Source organism: Adiantum capillus-veneris, chromosome 16 (assembly GCF_014529385.1).
Source record: "Adiantum capillus-veneris isolate H3 chromosome 16, ASM1452938v2, whole genome shotgun sequence".
Lineage (NCBI taxonomy): Eukaryota > Viridiplantae > Streptophyta > Polypodiopsida > Polypodiales > Pteridaceae > Adiantum > Adiantum capillus-veneris.
In genome coordinates this window covers 20,015,730-20,036,027 of record NC_140946.1, presented here as the reverse complement: position 1 = coordinate 20,036,027, position 20,298 = coordinate 20,015,730, and the positions used below count along the sequence as shown (strand labels likewise).

Below are 20,298 nucleotides of genomic sequence, written 5' to 3'. Positions count from 1 at the left end.
TCAAAAAGATTACGATCGATAGATACTCAGACCATCGAACGCAGCTTTCCGCAGATGAACAAAGTTCCAAGCTGTAGCGTCGAGCTACACAACTCTCTCTCTCTCTCTCTCTCTCTCTCTCTCTCTCTGTGTGTGTGTGTGTGTGTGTGTGGCAGCTGCGGAGAATGAGATGCATCAGCTATTACGTGGAGGCATGGCCACAATCAAGTCAGCTCAGAAGGTGCACGCTAATAGTGAAAACTACCTCGTTTGAGCTTTTGAGGGAGCCTCCGGAGAAGTAGAGGCCGACGAAAATCTTTTGCAACGGGGAAGGAGCAGGCGTCAAAGAGGCGAGCCCATAGCCCTAGCCTGTTGAATCTCCATCACAATGAGGTTGATTGCCAGCAAGATGGTTGTTTAGAAGGACGAAGGGCCATATCAATTCTTGTGATCTGTGAGAAAATCCTATCTGCATTATGGATGAGAACATTGTCAAGTGGATGGCATACACCTCTTGTCACGTTTCTATTACAATTGAAGCACTTGTTTTTTGCTGCAAGGAGACATGTTGCCAACATTGCAGGAAGAACATCTATGAAAAGTGCCCTTGATGTATCAGCTTGAGGATGGGTTGTTTTAGAGAGGATTTTCCAAACCTCATGATCAATAGAGCTGGAAGTCCGTAGGGTGTTGTATGCCTCAAAAGAGTGTAGAAAGTGGCCCATTCGAATGGTGGTTTCATTGTCCATCAATGGCCTTGTTTCCATCGTGTCTAGTATGAGCATCAAAGAAGTGGATTCTCTAGAAAGGCTCTATTTGCCATCGTAGAAACAGACTTCACTGAGCCGAGAAGCCAGCGACCTCCCAGGATTCAAATTTGTTCTCAACAAGATTGGAGGAATTAAATCAATTGTTGCACTTTCTTCATTCTTAGCATCTGTAACTCTTGGAGCCGTTGCGATCACAGAACACATGGAACTCATTGAAGGAAACCAGTGATTGGAATCCATTCAAGCAACACTAATTGGAGCCCCTCTTGGACCAGTTTGACCATCAACAGAGGAATTGCAATCAACAGCATTTTGCAACGTCATGGAGTAACGTCGACATTAGCAAGCCTAAGGGCATTCTTGATCATGTACAATGCCTCAGCAAACATCAATGCTTTTAAGGCTCAATCAATTCTGGCTATTTGCCCATCGCTTTGAGGGTGTCGATAACCTGCACTCATTGTTGGTCTGGCCGGGAGGGAGGTCATGGTGCATCTAATAGCATGTTAAACATCATCTGTCAGTACAAATTGCAGGCATTGCACCAGCAATCTTGGAGCCAAAATATCTGAAGGCTTTCCTTTTCTATATAAAGAGAAGTAAAAATCGAATGCCTTCATTCCGCACAAAAGCTCCGAAGGCGACTGTCGACAATGGCTGTGGACATTTGTCTTTTCTCAAAGCCAGCATGACATTGGGTACTCTGGTGCAACATATCGAAACGCTTCTACCATGTCTATAGTTGCATGTGTTTTTGATGCATTCATAAGTCTAGCCAACGGTGCAAAATTTGAGAGAGCTGCATTCAAGCTAGTATCAAGTAGAACGTTGCTAGGCTTGATCTTAAGTGCAATTCTAAGCCTTACCGTCTTGCTGACTCTGCCTCTCCTTGGATCGTGTATCAAATTCTTGGAGTTTCCTTCCCGAGAAAAAGCTCTAATTAAGGAACTTTTCACTATGGAAAAAGCATTGGCATGGTAACTGAAGAGGGTAACCAGATCTGGATGTTGTACCCTTCCTAGTATGCATAGCTCAGCTTCAAACATCTGTGCACCTTCGAGTCCCTCTAAGGAGGGCCTTTTCATAGGTACAAGCAAACCTGATAATAGCTCAGGCTTGTAGGTAATCCTAAAGCTACTAATCCCAATGAGGTGGTTCAAATTGAATTTTCTTGTTGCTACAACAGCATCTTCATAATTCATTTCAACTGTTGTCGTGTATGTTGTCACTGGAATGACCGCGCGGGTTGTGCGAGCTTTACAGTGCCATTGAAAACTACTTTGCAGTTCTATTACAGAACATTATTTACCACGCTGGAGCCTTTTTTTTTCGCAGGCCTCCATCACGCAATCTTGAGTTAGACTGCCAGAGGAGCCCCCATCAGCAAGCCAATTGTGGGGCCGTGAGCACGAGTCACCAGCGAAGCCACTAACATAGTGACGAGAAAGGAAAACTTTTAGCCAGTGTTCATGGTTCACAGTACATGCAGAGTGCCTAATACACAAGAAGTGCTCTCTAGACAAGGGTGGGGCACTGGCAGTAAGAGGTAGTGCGTATGCAAGGTAAGAAGGCTCTTTCTGCTGAGCTGAAGTCAGCAGGCTGCACCATGTCAAATCCTAATTGACGCTTAAATCCCAGACCTTCCACCTCATTATCGGTGGCAGAATCGGAGAGGTCCAAAGGTTGCAAGGCTGCTTACATTGTTGCATCTGCAAGAGCTTGCCAAAGCATCCGTTCTATTCTGTGCGTCTACGGGCTCATGCAATGCCTACCTATAATGTGATTACGCAGTACGAAAGGGTACCAAGCCCCTTACAGGGGAATGGGAAGGTAATGGTGGTGGAGAGTCATCTGGGTGGGGTGATGGCACTCGGGATTAGCTGCATAATGATGGGAACAATCATTATGAAGAGTTCAAAAACATAGTACGTTCGGAGCCTTTGCAACCACCAAGAAATTGAGCGAAGAGCGCTCAAAAGAATGGAGATACTCTGCTCGAGAAGGTGGAGATACTTTGTTTCTCTTCCAAGCCCCGGCCTCTACATACAGGCCATAGATTTGGGTAGCCATGAAGATTTGAAGTTTCCGGCTGCTGTGAAGAGACCTCTTCACCTCCAAGAAAAGACTAGCGAAAGAGGGGGGGTTTCAAGAGGTGGTTTGTTGATATGCAAGAAACTTCACATGCAGTTAACTGGAAGCAAAGCAGCACCCCTTTCTCACAGACAGGTTATCACACCGAAGAAAAGACTAAGCCTGAACAAGAACCTAGACACATTCCAATCCTGTCAGGGTCTCTGGACTCACTGCCAAGAGCCAGGCCACCTTCTGATTTGTAGTTGCCTATCAACGGTCTACTCAATGGATTTTACCGTATCAAAAGCAAAGCTCCAATTGGCATGGATATGGTAGAAGCCACAGGGATGGATGGACCTCAGAATACGCAGTCTCATTCAAGCCAGCACAGGTGGACAGCAATGAATGCCCGATCAGAACAAGCATGACGATGCAGATATTTGTATTCCAATCATAACATAGCACAGAACAAATTTTCACAACATTGTTGGGACATCAATACAGGAAAATAATCAAGCAGTAATCAGCAAGATAGAAAGCAATCAACATGCTACCTGCTTAGACATTTCTAATAAATTTTCAAAAGACTCGGTGTCAACTCTGGCAGTCAAATAGACCATGCACTAGCTGATATATTGGTAAATATTATAATTATTATTGTACGAAATGTTTAACAAGGTTTTTTGATGCTCAAAGTAGAAATTCTTAAGCAGTTTACCAGCAATATTTCTATTATATCTTGAAAACATCAATTTGGAAATGACATGTACGCATCTACATATCACAGTCATAATTATGCATAGTAGAAGTTACATCACATTAAGAGTACCAAGATTAAGCACAATCCGTGAAGGTTTTCATACTAAGTCATGTGTTATTAATCTTCATACCAATGGAAAGTAGGAAGCAATTTTTCTCACACACACACATACATACGTGCGCGCAAGAGACAGATCTGCTTGTACCACAAAACGTAACATACACAGATTCTAACCTATCACGCGAATGCACATGGAATGATAACCCTTGTCGCTTGAGAAGAGAGCTCTCGTGCAACTCACCCCCCAAGCCATAATCATGGCTTTTGCAGGCACAAAAAGATTGACTGGTAACTCTGAGCTGGCAATTGCATTTGCGAAAGGCTCTCAAATACAGCTGAATTGGAACCACTTTGAGCTAAACCAATGAACTGCTGTCAGAAAATTCACATAATTTGAGTGTTCATAGAGTTATTTGCACTCAAAATCCACACCATGTTGTAGACATATTCAACAGCTTGGTAACTTGTAGCACCAAGCATAAGCACTAGAGCTCGATAATCAATCTTTAAGGAACCATTATGTTTTAACAGCATGATTCCTGATTAGGTACCCACTTTCTGTGGGACCTACCAATGTACCCAGCCACCTGTTCAACAATCATTCTGCTAGCTCTCTCCATTACAAAGCAATCAGCTGCCTGCAGAATGTTCTGAAAAGCCACAAATCCGGAAGTACGTTTTTTTTAATCTTTCACTGTATTTGAATCTGTATGAGTCGATTAAGCCAATCCAAGTGGGCCTTTGATCACTGCATATAAAATTTTGTCGCACAAGCTAGAGGACCATATCCTCTGGAATAGCCATTTGCAAAAGCTGAAGACTGCAAAGCAAAAAGGGAAACTGACAATTAGGTGGCAAGGTTCATGAAGACCACGATACTAACGACCCCCAACCACCACAACCCCAAAAACAAACTGTCGTTGTCCACAAGTGACTCATGTGTCTCTCTCCATATCTAAGAAAACCTTTTGATTTGCTTTCTTCTCTTCACATGCTCTAAAGTAGTTAACAATCTTAATATACAAAGATACCAGCCATCAAGGCGGCTAGAGTGGAGTGCAAAAAAGAACCCTCAGGTGGCTGCTGCTCCCACCCTCCCAATTGTCATCAGCATATCCATGGTGGAGAAAGGCTCCATACTTTCCATAATGCAGCACAGCAATGCTTAGCTATCTTAAAATATGTCGAAACTCCGAGCCAGAGAAGCAGAATCAGCTTATTCAACAGCCTCGAAAGTAGCCTGTGGCCAAAATGCAATGCATTAAAAGGAGAGTGGTGTACCAAGATTGTTTAATAAGAATTCTGCAACTTTCCACTTGCACAATGCACTCCAATACAGCCACCCTCGAAATTCTTTTGGAGGTTCACCCTGCTTTTGGGCGGCCTTTGGGCCACTTGGAGCTATAAATATGTAGCTGGGGCGTCAGTTCACTCAGTTGTACCCCAGATTGGTCTCAAAGACGATTGTAACACAGTTTTGATCAATAATAAAGAAATATTGCTTGGGCGCCCAATTTCAGGACCAATGCTTCTAAGAGAGGAAATCTGCCCCTCTATGTCTCAAGTAAAGTGTGAGTAAAGTTACCTCATGCTGTTTTCAGTTCAATTTTGTGTTCTTGTAGTGATTCACCACCTGTTCAAGACACCAATCGATTGTTTTTCTCTCACTCACCTGATCCAGAACTGCAGCAATCTGATATAAAAGCAACCCCTTCCAACCATCAGGAAAAGGAGATGAGAATAAGAGGAAGTGGAAGAGGAAGGTGATGAGGAGGTTGAGAAGAGGCAGCAGGCTGATGCTGACGAGGATGCTGCAGAGGATCATTCTGAGGCTCAGCACTCAACACCACCTCATATGGAGCAGACTAGAGAAGCCGAGGTCAACATGCTTATGAAGCACTCTCTCATCTATTCCAAGGACCCTCGTTGTGCAGAAGTACATGCAGATCAAGCTGATGAATGGTGTCAGAATTGATAAAGGTGAAGGAAACTAAGTCTTCTATCAGCAACAAGGGATCCAATCCTTTGCAGATTGGCAGCAGCAACAGTAAGCAGATGATGCATCAGATGTAGGGATATATGCCACCCTATCCAAGCTAGTTGTCATGAATCCGACAAGGCAGCCAAGTATCAGTCTTGGATATCTGCAGGTGGACATGGACACTATGGAGCCGGTATTCCTGGTTATACATGAGCCTTGTTTGTCATGGAGCTAGGCATGCAGGGACTACCTTGCGGATTCCATCCAAGGGGGATCAATTGAAATGTATGGAGGAGGTATGCCACTTACTTTTGGTAAAACCTTTGACAGAGAGGGTAGCAAGCTTTTGAGACCTCATCTTTATGATCAGGTGACTCTGATGGAGGGTCAAAAGGACTACATTCCATCCAAGGGGGATCAATTGAAATGTATGGAGGAGGTATGCCACTTACTTTTGGCAAAACCTTTGGCAGAGAGGGTAGCAAGCTTTTGAGACCTCATCTTTATGATCAGGTGACTCCGATGGAGGGTCAAAAGGACTGCATTAAAGTAATTGCTCCAGCAACATTTAATCGAATCATGGATAGGATTTTCAGAGAGTATCGATTTTTGTGGGCACTTTCATTGACGACATTATAGTTTTCTCCAAGAATGAAGCAGAGCACAGACATCATCTGCTACAGGTCTTTCAAGCATTGCGGAAGTATAGATTGGTTATCAACGCAAAAAAGAGTGAATTTTTCTTGCCCGAGATACATTTTTTGGGGCAGATCGTCTGAGCAGAAGGAGTACAGATGGACCCGGCCAAACTTGAGACTATTCATGATTGGCCTCAATTGAAGAATGTTCATGAAGTTCGAAGCTTTTTGGACTTGTGGTCTTATTATCGGCGGTTCATTCAAAAGTTTGCGGAGATAGCTTCTCCTTTGCATTTATTGACTCAAAAAGGAGTCCCTTTCACGTGGGGACTCACAGAGGTTACTGCTTTTCAAACCCTCAAAGAGAAATTGACTACTGGACCAGTGTTGGCTTTGCCAGACTAATCAAAGTTTATTGTGATGTTTGTGATCGTAGTTTGGGAGCAGTTTTGATGCAAGAAGGCCATGTCATTGCTTACGAGAGCAAGATGTTTTCACGTCCAGAGCTCGTGGCATAGATTTATGAAAAAGAGCTATTGCCAGTTATCCATGCTCTTACACAGTGGCGACACTATTTATTCGAAGCAGTTTTGATGCAAGATGGCCATGCCATTGCTTACAAGAGCACGATGTTTTCACGTCCAGAGTTGTAGCAATTTTGATGCAAGAAGGCCATGTCATTGCTTACGAGAGCAGGATGTTTTCACGTCCAGAGTTGGTAGCACAGGTTTATGAAAAAGAGCTATTGGCAGTTATCCATGCTCTTACACAGTGGCGACACTATTTACTCGGAGTTGATTTCACAGTCTTTACAGATCATCAGAGTTTACGCTACTTCTTGTCACAGATGCAACTTTTGGAAAAGCCGATGCGATGGGCTAACATCCTGTCACAGTTTCACTTCTAGATGACCAGTACACCACAGATCCGGACTTTACTGACATGTTTACCCGGATACAGCATGGGGACACAGTTTCAAGCTATTCCATACGGGACGGCTATTTGATGCGGAAAACGATGTTGTGTGTTACACAACCTTTGAGGGAAAAGGTTTTGATAGAGTGCCATTGTCCACCTTTTACGGGCCACCACTGCATAGATACCACCCTGAAGAGTGTTGAGCGTTACTTCTATTGGCCGAGGCTCAAAAAGGATGTGGATGACTTTGTTTGCAGTTGTTTAGTATGCCAAAAGGTCAAGTTTGACAGGCATAAGGCACCAGGACTTCTAATTCAATGGTTTTGGATTTATTGAAGTCTTACATTTTCGATCAGAAAACTCAATGGGAAAAGTATTTGCCTTTGGTGGAATTTGCCTACAATAACACGGTTCAATCTTCGACAAGGAAGGCGCCATTTGAGGTAATTGAAGGTGCTAAGAAGGTCCCTCCATTTCTAAGCACCAAGGACAAGATTTTTGAAGCAGATCATTACACGAGGGATTTGGACACTGGTTTTGCCAAGGTTCTCGAGGCTCTCGAAAAGTCTCAAGCAGAGCATAATTAGGCAACAGATAAACATCAACGCGACTTGAAGTTGAAGGAGGATGACTGGGTGCTACTACATTTTGAGAAGGCACGCCTAAGGAAACGAAAGGGAAAGGAGCGGCTTTTCCCAAAGCACAGCATGAGGTATTATACTATTATTTGGCCCTTTCTTGATCCAAGAAAAGATAAATGAAGTATCCTTCGGACTCAAGTTGCCAATCACTTGGAAGATTCACAATGCTTTTCATGTGAGTCCCTTGAAACCTTTCAAGGGTGAGGTGTGTCACAAAGTGATAACGTGGCTACCGACAGCAGAAACCCTAATTTCTGCCAGAAACCCTAAAAATCCTGCAAACCCTAATTTCTGCCAGAAACCCTAATTTTGCAGAAACCCTAATTTCTGGAAACCCTAACCCTAACTGCTGGCTGAAACCCTAAGTCACTGGAAACCCTAAAATCTGGCGCCAGTGCCACGTGGCAGCAGTGTACGGATTCCGGAAATCACGGAAGCTGAAAAAAAGCTCCTAGCGACGCATTCTGGCTGCTTTTTGGCTATGCAAGCAATTGGAGAGAGAGAAAGGGTTGATTTGCTTTATTTTACTTGCTCTCTTGAGAGAGAGAGAGAGAGAGATTGCTTTTTGAACTGAAAGCTTTTTGGGGCTCTGCTTTTGGGCATCCCTTGTAATCTTTATATAAAATTAACGGTTTAGGGCTCACTTCTCAAGGCATCTGGACGCAGAGTCTGAGAGTGAAACCCTAACCGCTCTTTGTACTTTGACATTGATTTAATACATAAAGAAATACCGAAAGGGGCATCAGTCTTTGGGGCCAATATCTCTAGGCACGGAACTCCGACGGGCCAATGCAAATCTATTGTGATCTGTGAATTGTTTTGAAGTGGTTATTTGGTGCTGTCGCGATTGATTCTTGACTTGGAGTGTCCAAGTCTGTTACAGTGGTATCAGAGCACGGCCGATTTCTCTTCTACGGGAAATCCGATCCCCAATATTTTTTTCTGCGGCACCTATGGCTTCACGCAAGGATCAGTCGACTCCCTCTGCATCTGGAGATGCGGGCAGGGATCGCAACGAAGATTCCGGCAGAGAGTACGGACCGCCTAGGCCTACTCAGGCAGAGCAAAGAGAGCTGAAGCGTCGTCAATTGATCGGCGATGCAACACAGATGATGCTCAGTTTTGTGAAGGATCCGAAAATGGCAAAATATATGAGCGAGACTTCTTTTCAGGAAGTGCATGCACAGTGGCAGAAAACCACTACACCATCCTTGAAACCCGCTCTCAACAAACCTTCTGATCACAAACAGTATGCAGAGAAGGAATTACAAGAGGTGGTTGATGCACGGATTGCTCAGCTTTTTGACGCGCAAAAGAAAGCCAAAAAGCACGGCAAAAAGCAAAAGAAAAGCACCGACTTCCCGGGATATTTGGGTCGTCAATCGACATTTGACAAGGCAAAGAAACAGAAGAAGCATGTTCGATTGAAAGGAGTCCCCAGTTCTTCGAAGATTCTTCTTCTTCTTCTTCTGACAGTTGTTCTAGCTCTTCATATTCGAGCAAAGAAGACAGAAAAGGTAAAAAGCGAAGCAAGAAACAAAGCTTCGGAAAGGGCAAGAAAAAGGCAAAGAAGGCTAAATCTCGCCCAGAGACTGACAGTTCTACTGAGGACTCGTCGTCTACAGACAGCTCAGATTCCGATGACGGAAACTTTTATGCGAACAAGAAGAATTTTTACAAAGCCAACCAGTATGAATTTCTCGAAGATAAAAGCAAGAAAGTCCGAGAGTTTAAGAAAGGTGGCCACTCAATCAAGTTTGATGCTTTTTCATGATACTCAGATGCTTCGAAGGCTTTGTCTTTTATACAGCAGTTTGACATCGCTTTCGCGGAAGGACGCTATTCAGAGCACTCCAAGATTCAGAGAGCTGCCTCTTACTTTATGGGAAATCTCGTACTTGGTGGTCCACGCTTCTTTTAAACAAGACTGTGCCAGTTAAATGGCTGAAATTTAAAAAGCTTTTTATTTCTTCTTGGTTGACGCAAGAATATGAACGAGATATACGAGCTGCTTGGAACCATCTTCGGATGACCAAGAAAGATACAATCAATGCTTACTACGAAAGATTCTGGAGCTCTTTTCTACCCGCCTCTTCATTCAAGAAAATCTCGTTCAGAGAATAGATTGAGCGGTTCACCTTGGGTCTACCTACAGAGATCCGAGATCACTGCTTGGAGCAGAAGTCAGCTTCTATTCAAGAGCTGATGAGTCATGCGAAGCAGGGCTTTGCCATTCACTCTGGCAGTCTGACCTACCCCATAGATGAGGCCACGACACAACGAGCCGAACAGACTTCTGGGAATGAAAGTAGAAAGAAAAAGAGCAACACAGAGAAAAAGGATGCACGACCCAAGCTTACTCCTCAGGAGGGGAAGTGCTTTGGATGCGGGGAACATGGACACATCTCCGTGAAGTGAAGTGCCCTAAAAAGGCACAGAAAGAACAAAATGATAAGGACGACAACAGGCCTGAGAGTTCGAGAGCAGCTGAGGAACGTGGACGAAAAGGCAAGATGAAAACAGGACTGGTTCCAGATTGTGTGGATACCGATCCCGACACCATGGATGAGAGTATAGAACTTTGCCGAGCTTGGGGCAAAGTGAAAGATCAAGAGGCCCTGATTTTCTTTGATGGAGGAGCCAAGGCCAACTTCATTTCACCGGAATTGCCGGCGCGGCTCGAGATTACTCCCCCGATCGGATGGGACCACTTGCGGAGGCAATTCTAGCGGCACCAAGCAGGGAGGTAGCCATTACACCTGTCATAGGCAAACTTCGGTTGCATTGTCAGGGGTATTTGGGGCATGAGGACTTCTTCATAATGCCTTTGGAGGGTTGTGATGTTCTCTTAGGGATTCCCTGGTACCACAAGAACAATGCCGTGGTAGATTATCGGGCGAGAAAAGCGACTTTGACTACAGAAAAGGGCAGAACAATTGTACTTGATATTAAACTGAAGGGCGAGTCTCTCCCTATTGTATTGGCTTCGGCCATTTCAAAATTAATAAAATCCAGTCTGTTTGTTTACTCCGTACTGATACATACTGGTAGGTTCTTAATCTTATTCAATAGCCAGGAATATTCTCATCTCCGTATTTACCTCCATCTCGTCTGAAGTCCCTTTTCAAAAGGGAAATGATTGCAGCGTTCGAACGAGGGTGGGCAGCATCAGCAATCACTGCTATAAGCCAAGCGGGCGAAGGGCTTGCGCGTTCCACCTGCACTGAAAAAGTTACTATGAAGCAGCCCCTGGCATCGCGCCCAGTTGCCATGCAACCACCCACGTTGAGAGAGAGAAATCATCTGCAACCACCCACGTTATGTGTGTGTGTGTGTGTGTGAGAGAGAGAGAGTCGTCAGACAATGCACACACAGAATCGCAAGAGCTGCTGCTGCCGTTTTGATTGCTCCTGAGAGGGCATCGCCCCAGATTCGTGCTATTAACGATTTTTTTTAAATCGTTGGCACATACTCGAACTTTATAAAAGAATTGAGCGATAAGGATAGGACAAATATGTCTAAACTTGATAAAGAACGCCAAGATTTTCTCCACTCTCATGCCGATTGCTTCTCAGAGGGCCTACCAGGAGAGTTACCACCTGCTCGTCCTGAAGATCATACCATTGATCTGATACCTGGAAGCACACCACCGAACCGGCCACCTTACCGTGTGAGCCGAGCACAGAATGAAGAGATTATGAACTAGGTGAAAGAACTCTTGGAAAAGGGTCTTGTCCAGCCTAGTACTTCACCGTATTGCTCTCCAGTGTTGTTGGTTTTGAAGAAAGACGGATCTTGGAGAATGTGCATCGATTATAGAGCTCTCAACAAAATCACCATCAAGAACAGATTTCCGATTCCTAGGATCGACGATATACTTGACAGGTTACACAGATCCTCGTGCTTTAGCAGGATTGACTTGAAGAGTGGATATCATCAGATTCGAATCGCGCCGGGAGACGTCTACAAGACAGCCTTTCGGACTACTTTTGGGTTATTTGAGTTTTTGGTGATGCCTTTTGGCTTAACCAATGCTCCTGCGACATTTAACCGGATGATGGACAAGATTTTTCGAGAGTACAGGCTATTTGTTGGCACTTTCTTTGACGACATCATTGTTTTCTCCAAGAATGAGGCAGAACACAGAGATCATCTGCTTCAGGTGTTTCAGGTATTAGGAGATCACAAATTAGTGATTAATGCAAAGAAAAGTGATTTTTTCCTACCAGAGATGCACTTTTTGGGACACATTGTCTCAACAGCTGGAGTGCAAATGGACCAGGCCAAGATAGAGACTATACGTGATTGACCCGATTTGAAGAATGTCCATGAAGTGAGAAGCTTCTTGGGACTGTGTTCGTACTACAGGCGGTTCATACAAAAGTTTGCAGAGGTTGCTTCCCCTTTGCATGTCTTGACACAGAAAGGAGTCCCTTTCTCGTGGGGATCCACAGAGGTGACTGCCTTTCGGACATTGAAAGAGAATTGACTACGGGACCAGTTTTGACTTTGCCGGATTTGCAGAAGTCATTTGAAGTATATTGTGATGCTTGTGGTCGTAGTCTGGGTGCAGTCTTGATGCAAGAAGGCCATGTCATTGCTTACGAGAGCCGATTGTTCTCTAGGCCAGAGATGACAGCACAAATATATAAGAAAGAGCTTTTGGCGGTTATCCACGCTCTTACTCAGTGGCGGCATTACCTACTCATGGCGGATTTTACTGTCTGTACAGACCATCAGAGTTTGCGCTACTTCTTGTCACAAAAGCAGCTTTCGGAAAAGCAGATGCGGTGGGCGAACATCTTGTCACAGTTTCACTTCCAGATTGTCCATGTGTAGGGACAGAAGAATGTGGTGGCAGATGCTTTGTCTCGGAAGCCGTTTGTTCTGGCTATTTCTGCGATACATCATAGGAGAGTCGAGGATATGGTCTATCAGTATGCCACAGATACAGATTTTGCAGATATTTTCACACGGATACGGGATGGGGAGACAGTAGCTGGATACTCCCTTCGGGAAGGCTACTTGATGAGAAAGACTATGTTGTGCGTTACACAACCGTTGAGGGAAAAGGTTATGACTGAATGCCACTGTCCACCTTTTACGGATCACCGCGGCATTGCTACCACCATGAAGGGGGTAGAGAGATACTTCTTTTGGCCGAGACTCAAAAAGGATGTGGAAGAGTTTGTGCGCAGTTGCTTAGTATGCCAGAAGGTCAAGTTTGATAGGCATAAGGCACAGGGATTGTTACAGCCTTTACCCATACCCACCCGCTCTGGGAAAGTATTGTGATGGATTTCATTTTTGATCTCCCAAGAACACAGAGTGGTCACGATGGTATCAGGACTGTTATTGACAGATTTAGCAAACAGGCTCATTTCATTCCCGTAAAGAAAACGGTCAAGCCGGATCACTTAGCGAGGCTGTTTGTGGCCCAGATCTTCAGACTACATGGCATGCCTGAGACCATTGTCTCCGACAGAGACCCCAGATTTACGAGTTTGTTTTGGAAGGCAATTTGGGAGAACATTGGCACGCGGTTGCAGTTCTCGTCATCGTTCCACCCGCAAACTGATGGGCAATCTGAGATTGCAAATTCAGTGGTTCTAGATTTATTGAATTCTTATATCTCTGATCAGAAGACTCAATGGGAAAAGTACTTACCTTTGGTGGAATATTCGCCTACAATAACACGATACACTCTTCGACAGGGAAGGCGCCATTTGAGATTGTTGAAGGTGCTGCGAAGGTTCCACCCTTCCTAGGCACAAAAGATAAGATCTTTGAAGCGGATGAATATACGCGAGATTTGGATACGGCTTTTGCCAAGGTTCGCGAGACTTTGTAGAAGTCTCAAGAACGACAGAAAAAGGCAACGGATCGCCATCGTCGCGATTTGAAATTGAAGTAGGATGATTGGGTGCTCTTACGTTTTGAGAAGGCATGCCTAAGAAAGAAAAAGGGAAAGGAGAGGCTTTTTCCAAAGCTTAGTGTGCGATACTACGGACCTTTCCAGATCACTGAAAAGATAAATGATGTCTCCTTCCGATTGAAACTGCCAGATACTTGGAGGATTCACAATGCACTCCATGTGAGTCTCTTGAAACCTTTTAAGGGTGATGTGCCTGATGATGGGGAGCCTGATGAGCAACCCGAAGTGGAAGAAAACGAGGAGATCCTTGTTCTTGAACAGATTTTGGCACATAAGGATACGAAGAATAAAGGTAAAGTCCGAAGGCGGTTCTTGGTTAAGTTCAAGAACTATCTTGCATTGGATGCGTAGTGGATGGAGGAGGAGGACCTAGCATATACTCCTTAGATTGTGAAACTTTACCTTGATGCTTTTGGTTTAGCATAGTCTATTCCAAACGGAACCCAGAATTCAGCTTGGGATGCACAAGAGGGGAGTCACTCCACTCCTTTGTCAACAGATGCCTTGATTTAGATACTAGAGTCACTGATGTCTCTTTGAGCTTTAGGGATACTGAAAGCTGACAGTATTCTGCTGTATGACTTTAATGAAATGGAATTTCTGATTATGATACTGATTTGTTCTTGACTTCTCTTAAGTGTAGGAACTGATAGATGAAATGACTGCAGCATTTTGATATGATTGATCTGGAATAGACATGGTTGCAATAGGGGTTAGTCAATTGGACATCGACGAGGTCCCGATTGGACCTAGATGCGATTGCTAGCTACATTGCCGATAAATCATGCTCTAAGATCCGAATGAATGTTGAATGTCATGTGATGTCTTGTGATGTCACTGTCGATTTGGTACATGTGCTAGATGTGTGTTCCTACTACGTAGGTACTAACAATCAGTGTCTGCTAAGACGGTTTATGGCTTTTGTCGCTTTTGCAGGCGTAATCGCGGTCGATTACAATGCTTTCAGGAGGGGGGTATGTCACAAAGTGATGACGTGGCTACCGACAACAAAAACCCTAAAAATCCTGCAAACCCTAATTTCTGGAAACCCTAACCCTAACTGCTGGCTGAAACCCTAAGTGGCTGGAAACCCTAAAATCTGGCGCCAGTGCCACGTGGTAGCAGTGTACGGATTGCGGAAATCACGGAAGCTGAAAAAAAGCTCCTAGCAACGCTTTCTGGCTGCTTTTTGGCTACGCAAGAAATTGGAGAGAGAGAGTGTTGATTTGCTTTATTTTACTTGCTCTCTTGAGAGAGAGAGAGAGAGAGATTGCTTTTTGAACTGAAAGCTTTTTGGGGCTCTGCTTTTGGGCATCCCTTGTAATCTTTATATTCACGGTTTAGGGCTCACTTCTCAGAGCATCTGGACACAGAGTCTGAGAGTGAAACCCTAACCGCTCTTTGTACTTTGACATTGATTGAATACATAAAGAAATACCGAAAGGGGCGCCAATCTTTGGGGCCAATATCTCTAGGCACGGAACTCCGCGGGGCCAGTGCAAATCTATTGTGATCTGTGAATTGTTTTGAAGTGGTTATTTGGTGCTGTCGCGATTGATTCTTGACTTGGAGTGTCCAAGTCTGTTACAAGGTGCCAATTCATAGGGAGCCTGACGAGCAACCTGAAGTGGAAGAGAGTGAGGAGATACTCGTTCCAAAACAAATACTAGCCCGTAAAGAAAGGAAAGTGAAAGGTAAAGTGATTCGGCAGTTCTTAGTGAAATCCAAGAACTATCCGGCATTGGATGCGAAGTGGATGGAGGAGAAGGACCTCGCAAATACTCCTCGGATATTTCGGCTTAGCTGTGTCTATTCCGAAAGATCCCGCAGATCAACAGGTTTGAATCTGGTGCACACGGGACTGCACGAGGGGAGTCACTCCGCTTCTGTCACCGATTTTCCTTTGGATTTCAGGGATACTCTTGTGCTGACAGTGTTCTGTTGTATGACTTTATGAATAAGGAAATTGGAAATGGGAATTCCCGAACTTGATTCTGATGGATGTGTCCTCTCTCATATGATTTCTTTTTAGTGCAGGATTGAAAGACAAAATGATTGCAGCATTTTGGTCTTGAGAATCTATAGACATGATCGCAATAAGAATTAGCCAATCCGACATCAGTGAGGTCCGGTGTGGATCTAGATGCAATTGCTAAATACGTTGCCAGGAATCATGGTCTTAGATTTGGAATGACTTTATATGTGATTGATTCGGATATGATCTGAATGTGCACTAGCTGAGTCGTCTTTGTACAAGTGCTAGATTTGTGTTGTCTAGTGCGTCGGTACTTAGATTCAGTGTCTATTGAACTGGTTTATGGCCTCTGTCTGCTTTTGCAAGCGTAATCGAGGGCGATTACAATTCTTTCAAGAGGGGGGTACCTGCCGACAAGACCCTGGGGAAATTAGAATTAATAAAAAGAAGAAGTTACAATTTCCGCAGGCTCTCTCTGCTCAGTGCTCGTTAGCAAAAACTGAGAGGGAGAGTGGCCCTGGGTACAAATTTAAAGGCCCATGGCCTCTCAAAAGCAATACATCAAAAGCTAAAACTCAAAAGCATCTTATCCCAAAAGTTGGCGCTGCCCAAAAGCTGCAGCGCAAATCGTGGAATTCTGTACGCTTTGCCACGCATCCAAACCTCCATCCTGCAAGACTATGCAGTTGGCAGCGACGTCTGCCGAGGCGTCGAGGTCCTCCGTCATTTTCCCAATGGCCGGACAACTACGGACTACTTGGTTCCCAATACCCTACACGCCTCGCACGAATACCCGGAAGGTCAGCCCGAGTTTTGTAGTGTTCCCGACTTTGGTATCCCCCGCCCAAGCAACATCGAATGAATTAAAGAAAAACTTTGCACTGGAGAAATCCGTGTTACAAACAAAATCCTCTGCGTAAACGCCTTCGATTTGCTGCATTCACCGACTATTGAAACCACCCGAGCCCGTAAGGTACTCAATCTAAACCAACAATGGGGCTGCTTTCCCATTGTTACGTTCAGAATCTGGGATAGGACCGTTAAAAACAATGTATATTGTTCTTTTCATTCAGTTCCCCCTTGCTTATTTCACAATGTCGACAATTACCATGAACCGTGGATGTCCTCTGATTTTTGGGAGGTCTGCATCGGGGACCGATGGGATTATCAATGATCAATCCCCATACCTCTCTGACCACCTCACGGAAGTAAGGGCAGAAATCCATGACCGTGAACACATACCATCTACAAACCTCACCTTACCCGACCACTTGTACGACGCCCATAAACCCTACTTCTCTAGCCTCGAGTACGGCCCAGCCATATAGTGGTTGCCTATCTTTCCACACTAGCCCCCACAGACACTCCGACCCTTGTCGCCCTCTCCCTTGAGCCCCGGGCACTCTCAGCATCCACTCTCCAGTGGCCTGCTCTTGATGCCCGGTCGAGCTTTACCACCGCTACAGGTGGCACTATATAAGCCTTTACAGACTACATGACAAATACCCTTACTTACCTTATCTCGGTAGCTTGCAGTAGACAAAAGACTAACGACATCTGTATGCTCATATCGCATGAGGATTAATTGAATCCCTCTTTTCTATTGCCATCTTCATTGCTATTTTTTGCACCTCAGTCGTTTGAAGGTGACCATGTTGGGCACTGTGAACTTATATGCACAGTCCAGTCTACTGCTGCCCTTGGGTGCAAGAGTGGCTAATACCCAGAGACATGGATGCAGTAAGTGCCATTACGTTCATGCATAATTCCTTGCACCAGCTGAGGAAGACATTAGTCGATTATGGATCCAATTGGGGGAGGTCTTCCCCCACATAGACTATGCGAATCAATGTCAAAGATTGCAGGGAAGAAACACAATCTGCCGAGCCAAAAGCAACCCTCTGCATACCATTATCAGCATTTAACAGCCTTACAAAAATTGCAGAGAAAAAAAAAAAGACAACCTGGTAGACATCACAGCCATGCCAACAAATACTGCTGCAACAGCTTTCCGATGACCGGCATATTCAAATGCTAATGGAAGCATTTCATGAAGGGTTAAGAAAGCCATGACTCCTCCAACTGACATGAAGTGGAAAAATAGTTTCAAAAAAACTGAATAAAGAAAAAGACACTTTGGCTAGGCCTGTGAAAGGATACTTACCAGCACCTAGAAGTCCTTCCAGTGTCTCTGCTGACAAGCTGCTCGGAAAAAGGTATGCTAACAGAAAGAGATACAAAAGAACATAATTTAACAGTATACATATAGTGAGTGCTCCTTAAAAGCGTGTTCTCTAGCTTTGACAGAGTCACACAAAAAATCTCACCAACAAGAATCACCCCAAGAGGTTCCGCAAAACCCGAAAGGGTAGCATATTTGAAAGCTTGCCACTTACTGCTGATAAACCCAAGCTTTGAAAACCACATTTGACACCTTCACTGGCACATCATTGCAGCTAAATTCACGTACCTTTCTGTTGCATAATAGACCGGTAAAGCTACAGCAATTCCCTGCGTAGTGACAAATTATTCAGAGCTGCCCAGAGAATAGCAGCTAGAGGATCGCTGCAGCTTATAGGAAACACCCCAAAACAACCAGCAAGTCGGGCCATGCATACAGATACTAAAGAAAACAAATAAACAGGTAGCAATCAGGTCGACTTAAATGAATCAATAACAGGATGTATACTAGAATTAAGTTCAGAAAGAGAACCAGAACTACAGCGAACAGACAAGTAACAAGGGACACTTGAATCAGAAGTACCGATCATATCAAAAGTGGATTTAGCAATGATGGTTCATGTGTCTCCACTTCAACAAACTCAAAAGAAAAGCCCACTTTAAACAAAAACAACTGAACCTAAGCTAGCAAAATCCCAGCTTAAGTGTTGTCATCTGTTGTAAAACCAAAGAGAGTCTGGGCATTCCATTTAGAGGCACAGCAGTTTTCCAACACCTCAGGAAGTACCATGAGCACCAGATCTGAGGAGCGACACCAGTAAAGCAACAACATTGAGCAAAGCCCAATGATTTAAACACTGGGGGGCAGTAATGCTATCGGGAAAAAAAATAGCCATCGGATATATACAGGTATATACTATGGATAAGAGCTTTGACAAACCTCAGATTTACAGACAGTAAGCACATGCACAATAGAAGTCAAAGGTGCTCAAAAACATACCTCTGGAATATTATGCAGAGCAATTGCCAATGCCAAACTGATGCCCACTCGTAAACCCTGCAACAAGGCCATTAGGATAAGAGAGACACCTGGATTGCTGAGCAGAGAACTATCTTACGTTGTATGTTACCTTCAAAGAACCAAGAAAAACAGCCATGCCCTCAGGAAAATTATGTAAACTGATACCTGGTGCAAAAGAATTGAATCTCATCTGTGTCTGAAAGCAAAAATTCCTTTTGCAGTGTTTTTGCAGACAAAGTAGTTTAGTTTTAAAAACCTGAACAGCAATTCCAACACGAGATTACTTTTCATACACTTCACAAGGTAAACCCGTTAACAAACCACGGTTGGTAAACCCCCTTATAGCTAGTAAGGATGAGGAAAAAAGCAGGAATGCACTGCAAACCATGGCACAGCATTCTCTTGCCTGAACAGTTGACAATATTTATTTTTCCTTCATGAAGTTGCCTTATGTCCACCTACTCAGCTGAGTAAAACCTTACATGCCAACTAATGTGGGGCCTTATATCCTTGTACATCTCACACCACAAATTCCATACTGTACTCATGAATGAAGAGTTCGATGCATCCACACACCTTGCACAAACTCATGCATATCCAAGATGCAGATGTTTATTCACATGGTTATCCCTTTCTCCATCAATGAATGCTACATGTATTGGAGATGACAACATTTTAAGTTTACAAGAAGACTCATGTTCCTCGTAACAAAAGATTGAAGTCATTCCTGATTAAGAGACAATTCTGTGAAGGTAAAGGGATCACCACCCTGGGGTGTCACAAAGTGATGACGTGGCTGCCCGCTATACACTCACACCCTCTGCTGGAAACCCTAACCCTAACTCTAACTGCAGAAATCTGAAATTTGCTGACGTGGCGAACTGAGACGTGGAAGCTGTACGGACCCCCGCGAATTGCGGCGAGATTTCCAACATAAGGGCAGAACAGCGGGAGATTTTTGACCTTGCTTTTGGTGCTTTATTTTCTACGCTGGTGGATGAGCTGATTTCTACGCAATTGAGAGAAAGCCTTTGCTTTATTTGCTAGAGAAAAGCCTCTTGCTTTAATTTATTAAGCAAGAGAGAAAGAGAGAGAAAAACCCTTGCTTTATTTTTAGAAAGCTTTTAGGCTTTTGATTTTCAGCTTTTGGGCTCTGCTTTTGGCATCCCTTGTACCTTTAAATATGTGAGCAGGCCACTGACAACTCAGAGCATCTGGACGCAGAGTCTGAGTGTGAGCGTCTGCCCGCACTCTTGTACTTTGAACTCATACTAATACGAAAAGAAATACCGAAAGGGGGGCGCCAGTCTTTGGGGCCAATATCTCTAGGCACGGAACTCCGCCGGGCGAGTGTTGAATCAATTGT

General features: G+C 44.2%; 2 protein-coding genes and 1 pseudogene across 4 annotated transcripts in view; 1 reads left to right on the top strand and 2 right to left on the bottom strand.

Annotated features, from left to right (window-relative positions):
* Window positions 1–1,426: 1,426 nt before the first annotated feature.
* LOC147438673 (LRR receptor-like serine/threonine-protein kinase RPK2) lies at window positions 1,427–1,951 on the bottom strand. The gene has a single exon (XM_086483918.1). The coding sequence runs from the start codon at window positions 1,949–1,951 to the stop codon at window positions 1,427–1,429; it is 525 nt and encodes a 174-aa protein (XP_086340044.1).
* Window positions 1,952–2,304: 353 nt separating this feature from the next.
* LOC147438672 (uncharacterized) lies at window positions 2,305–3,250 on the top strand (annotated as a pseudogene).
* A 673-nt stretch (window positions 3,251–3,923) lies between these two features.
* Window positions 3,924–20,298, bottom strand: part of LOC147438671 (ZIP metal ion transporter family) — a 68,728-nt gene continuing 52,353 nt past the window's right edge. For 2 of the 3 annotated variants that reach the window (XM_086484685.1, XM_086484687.1), the window contains exons 6-13: window positions 19,042–19,097; window positions 18,912–18,968; window positions 18,201–18,241; window positions 18,058–18,125; window positions 17,895–17,951; window positions 17,695–17,812; window positions 4,783–4,882; window positions 3,924–4,462 (exon numbers count right to left, since the gene is read on the bottom strand). In XM_086484685.1, coding sequence (XP_086340811.1) covers window positions 4,388–4,462; window positions 4,783–4,882; window positions 17,695–17,812; window positions 17,895–17,951; window positions 18,058–18,125; window positions 18,201–18,241; window positions 18,912–18,968; window positions 19,042–19,097 — 572 coding nt within the window. In that variant the 3' untranslated portion in view covers window positions 3,924–4,387. The remainder of the gene's footprint in view (window positions 4,463–4,782; window positions 4,883–17,694; window positions 17,813–17,894; window positions 17,952–18,057; window positions 18,126–18,200; window positions 18,242–18,911; window positions 18,969–19,041; window positions 19,098–20,298) is intronic. The other variant, XM_086484686.1, reaches the window with a different exon arrangement.

Excerpts from the sequence above, each read along its gene's own strand:
- LOC147438673 (XM_086483918.1), bottom strand. The coding sequence starts at position 1,951 with ATGAATTATGAAGATGCTGTTGTAGCAACAAGAAAATTCAATTTGAAC.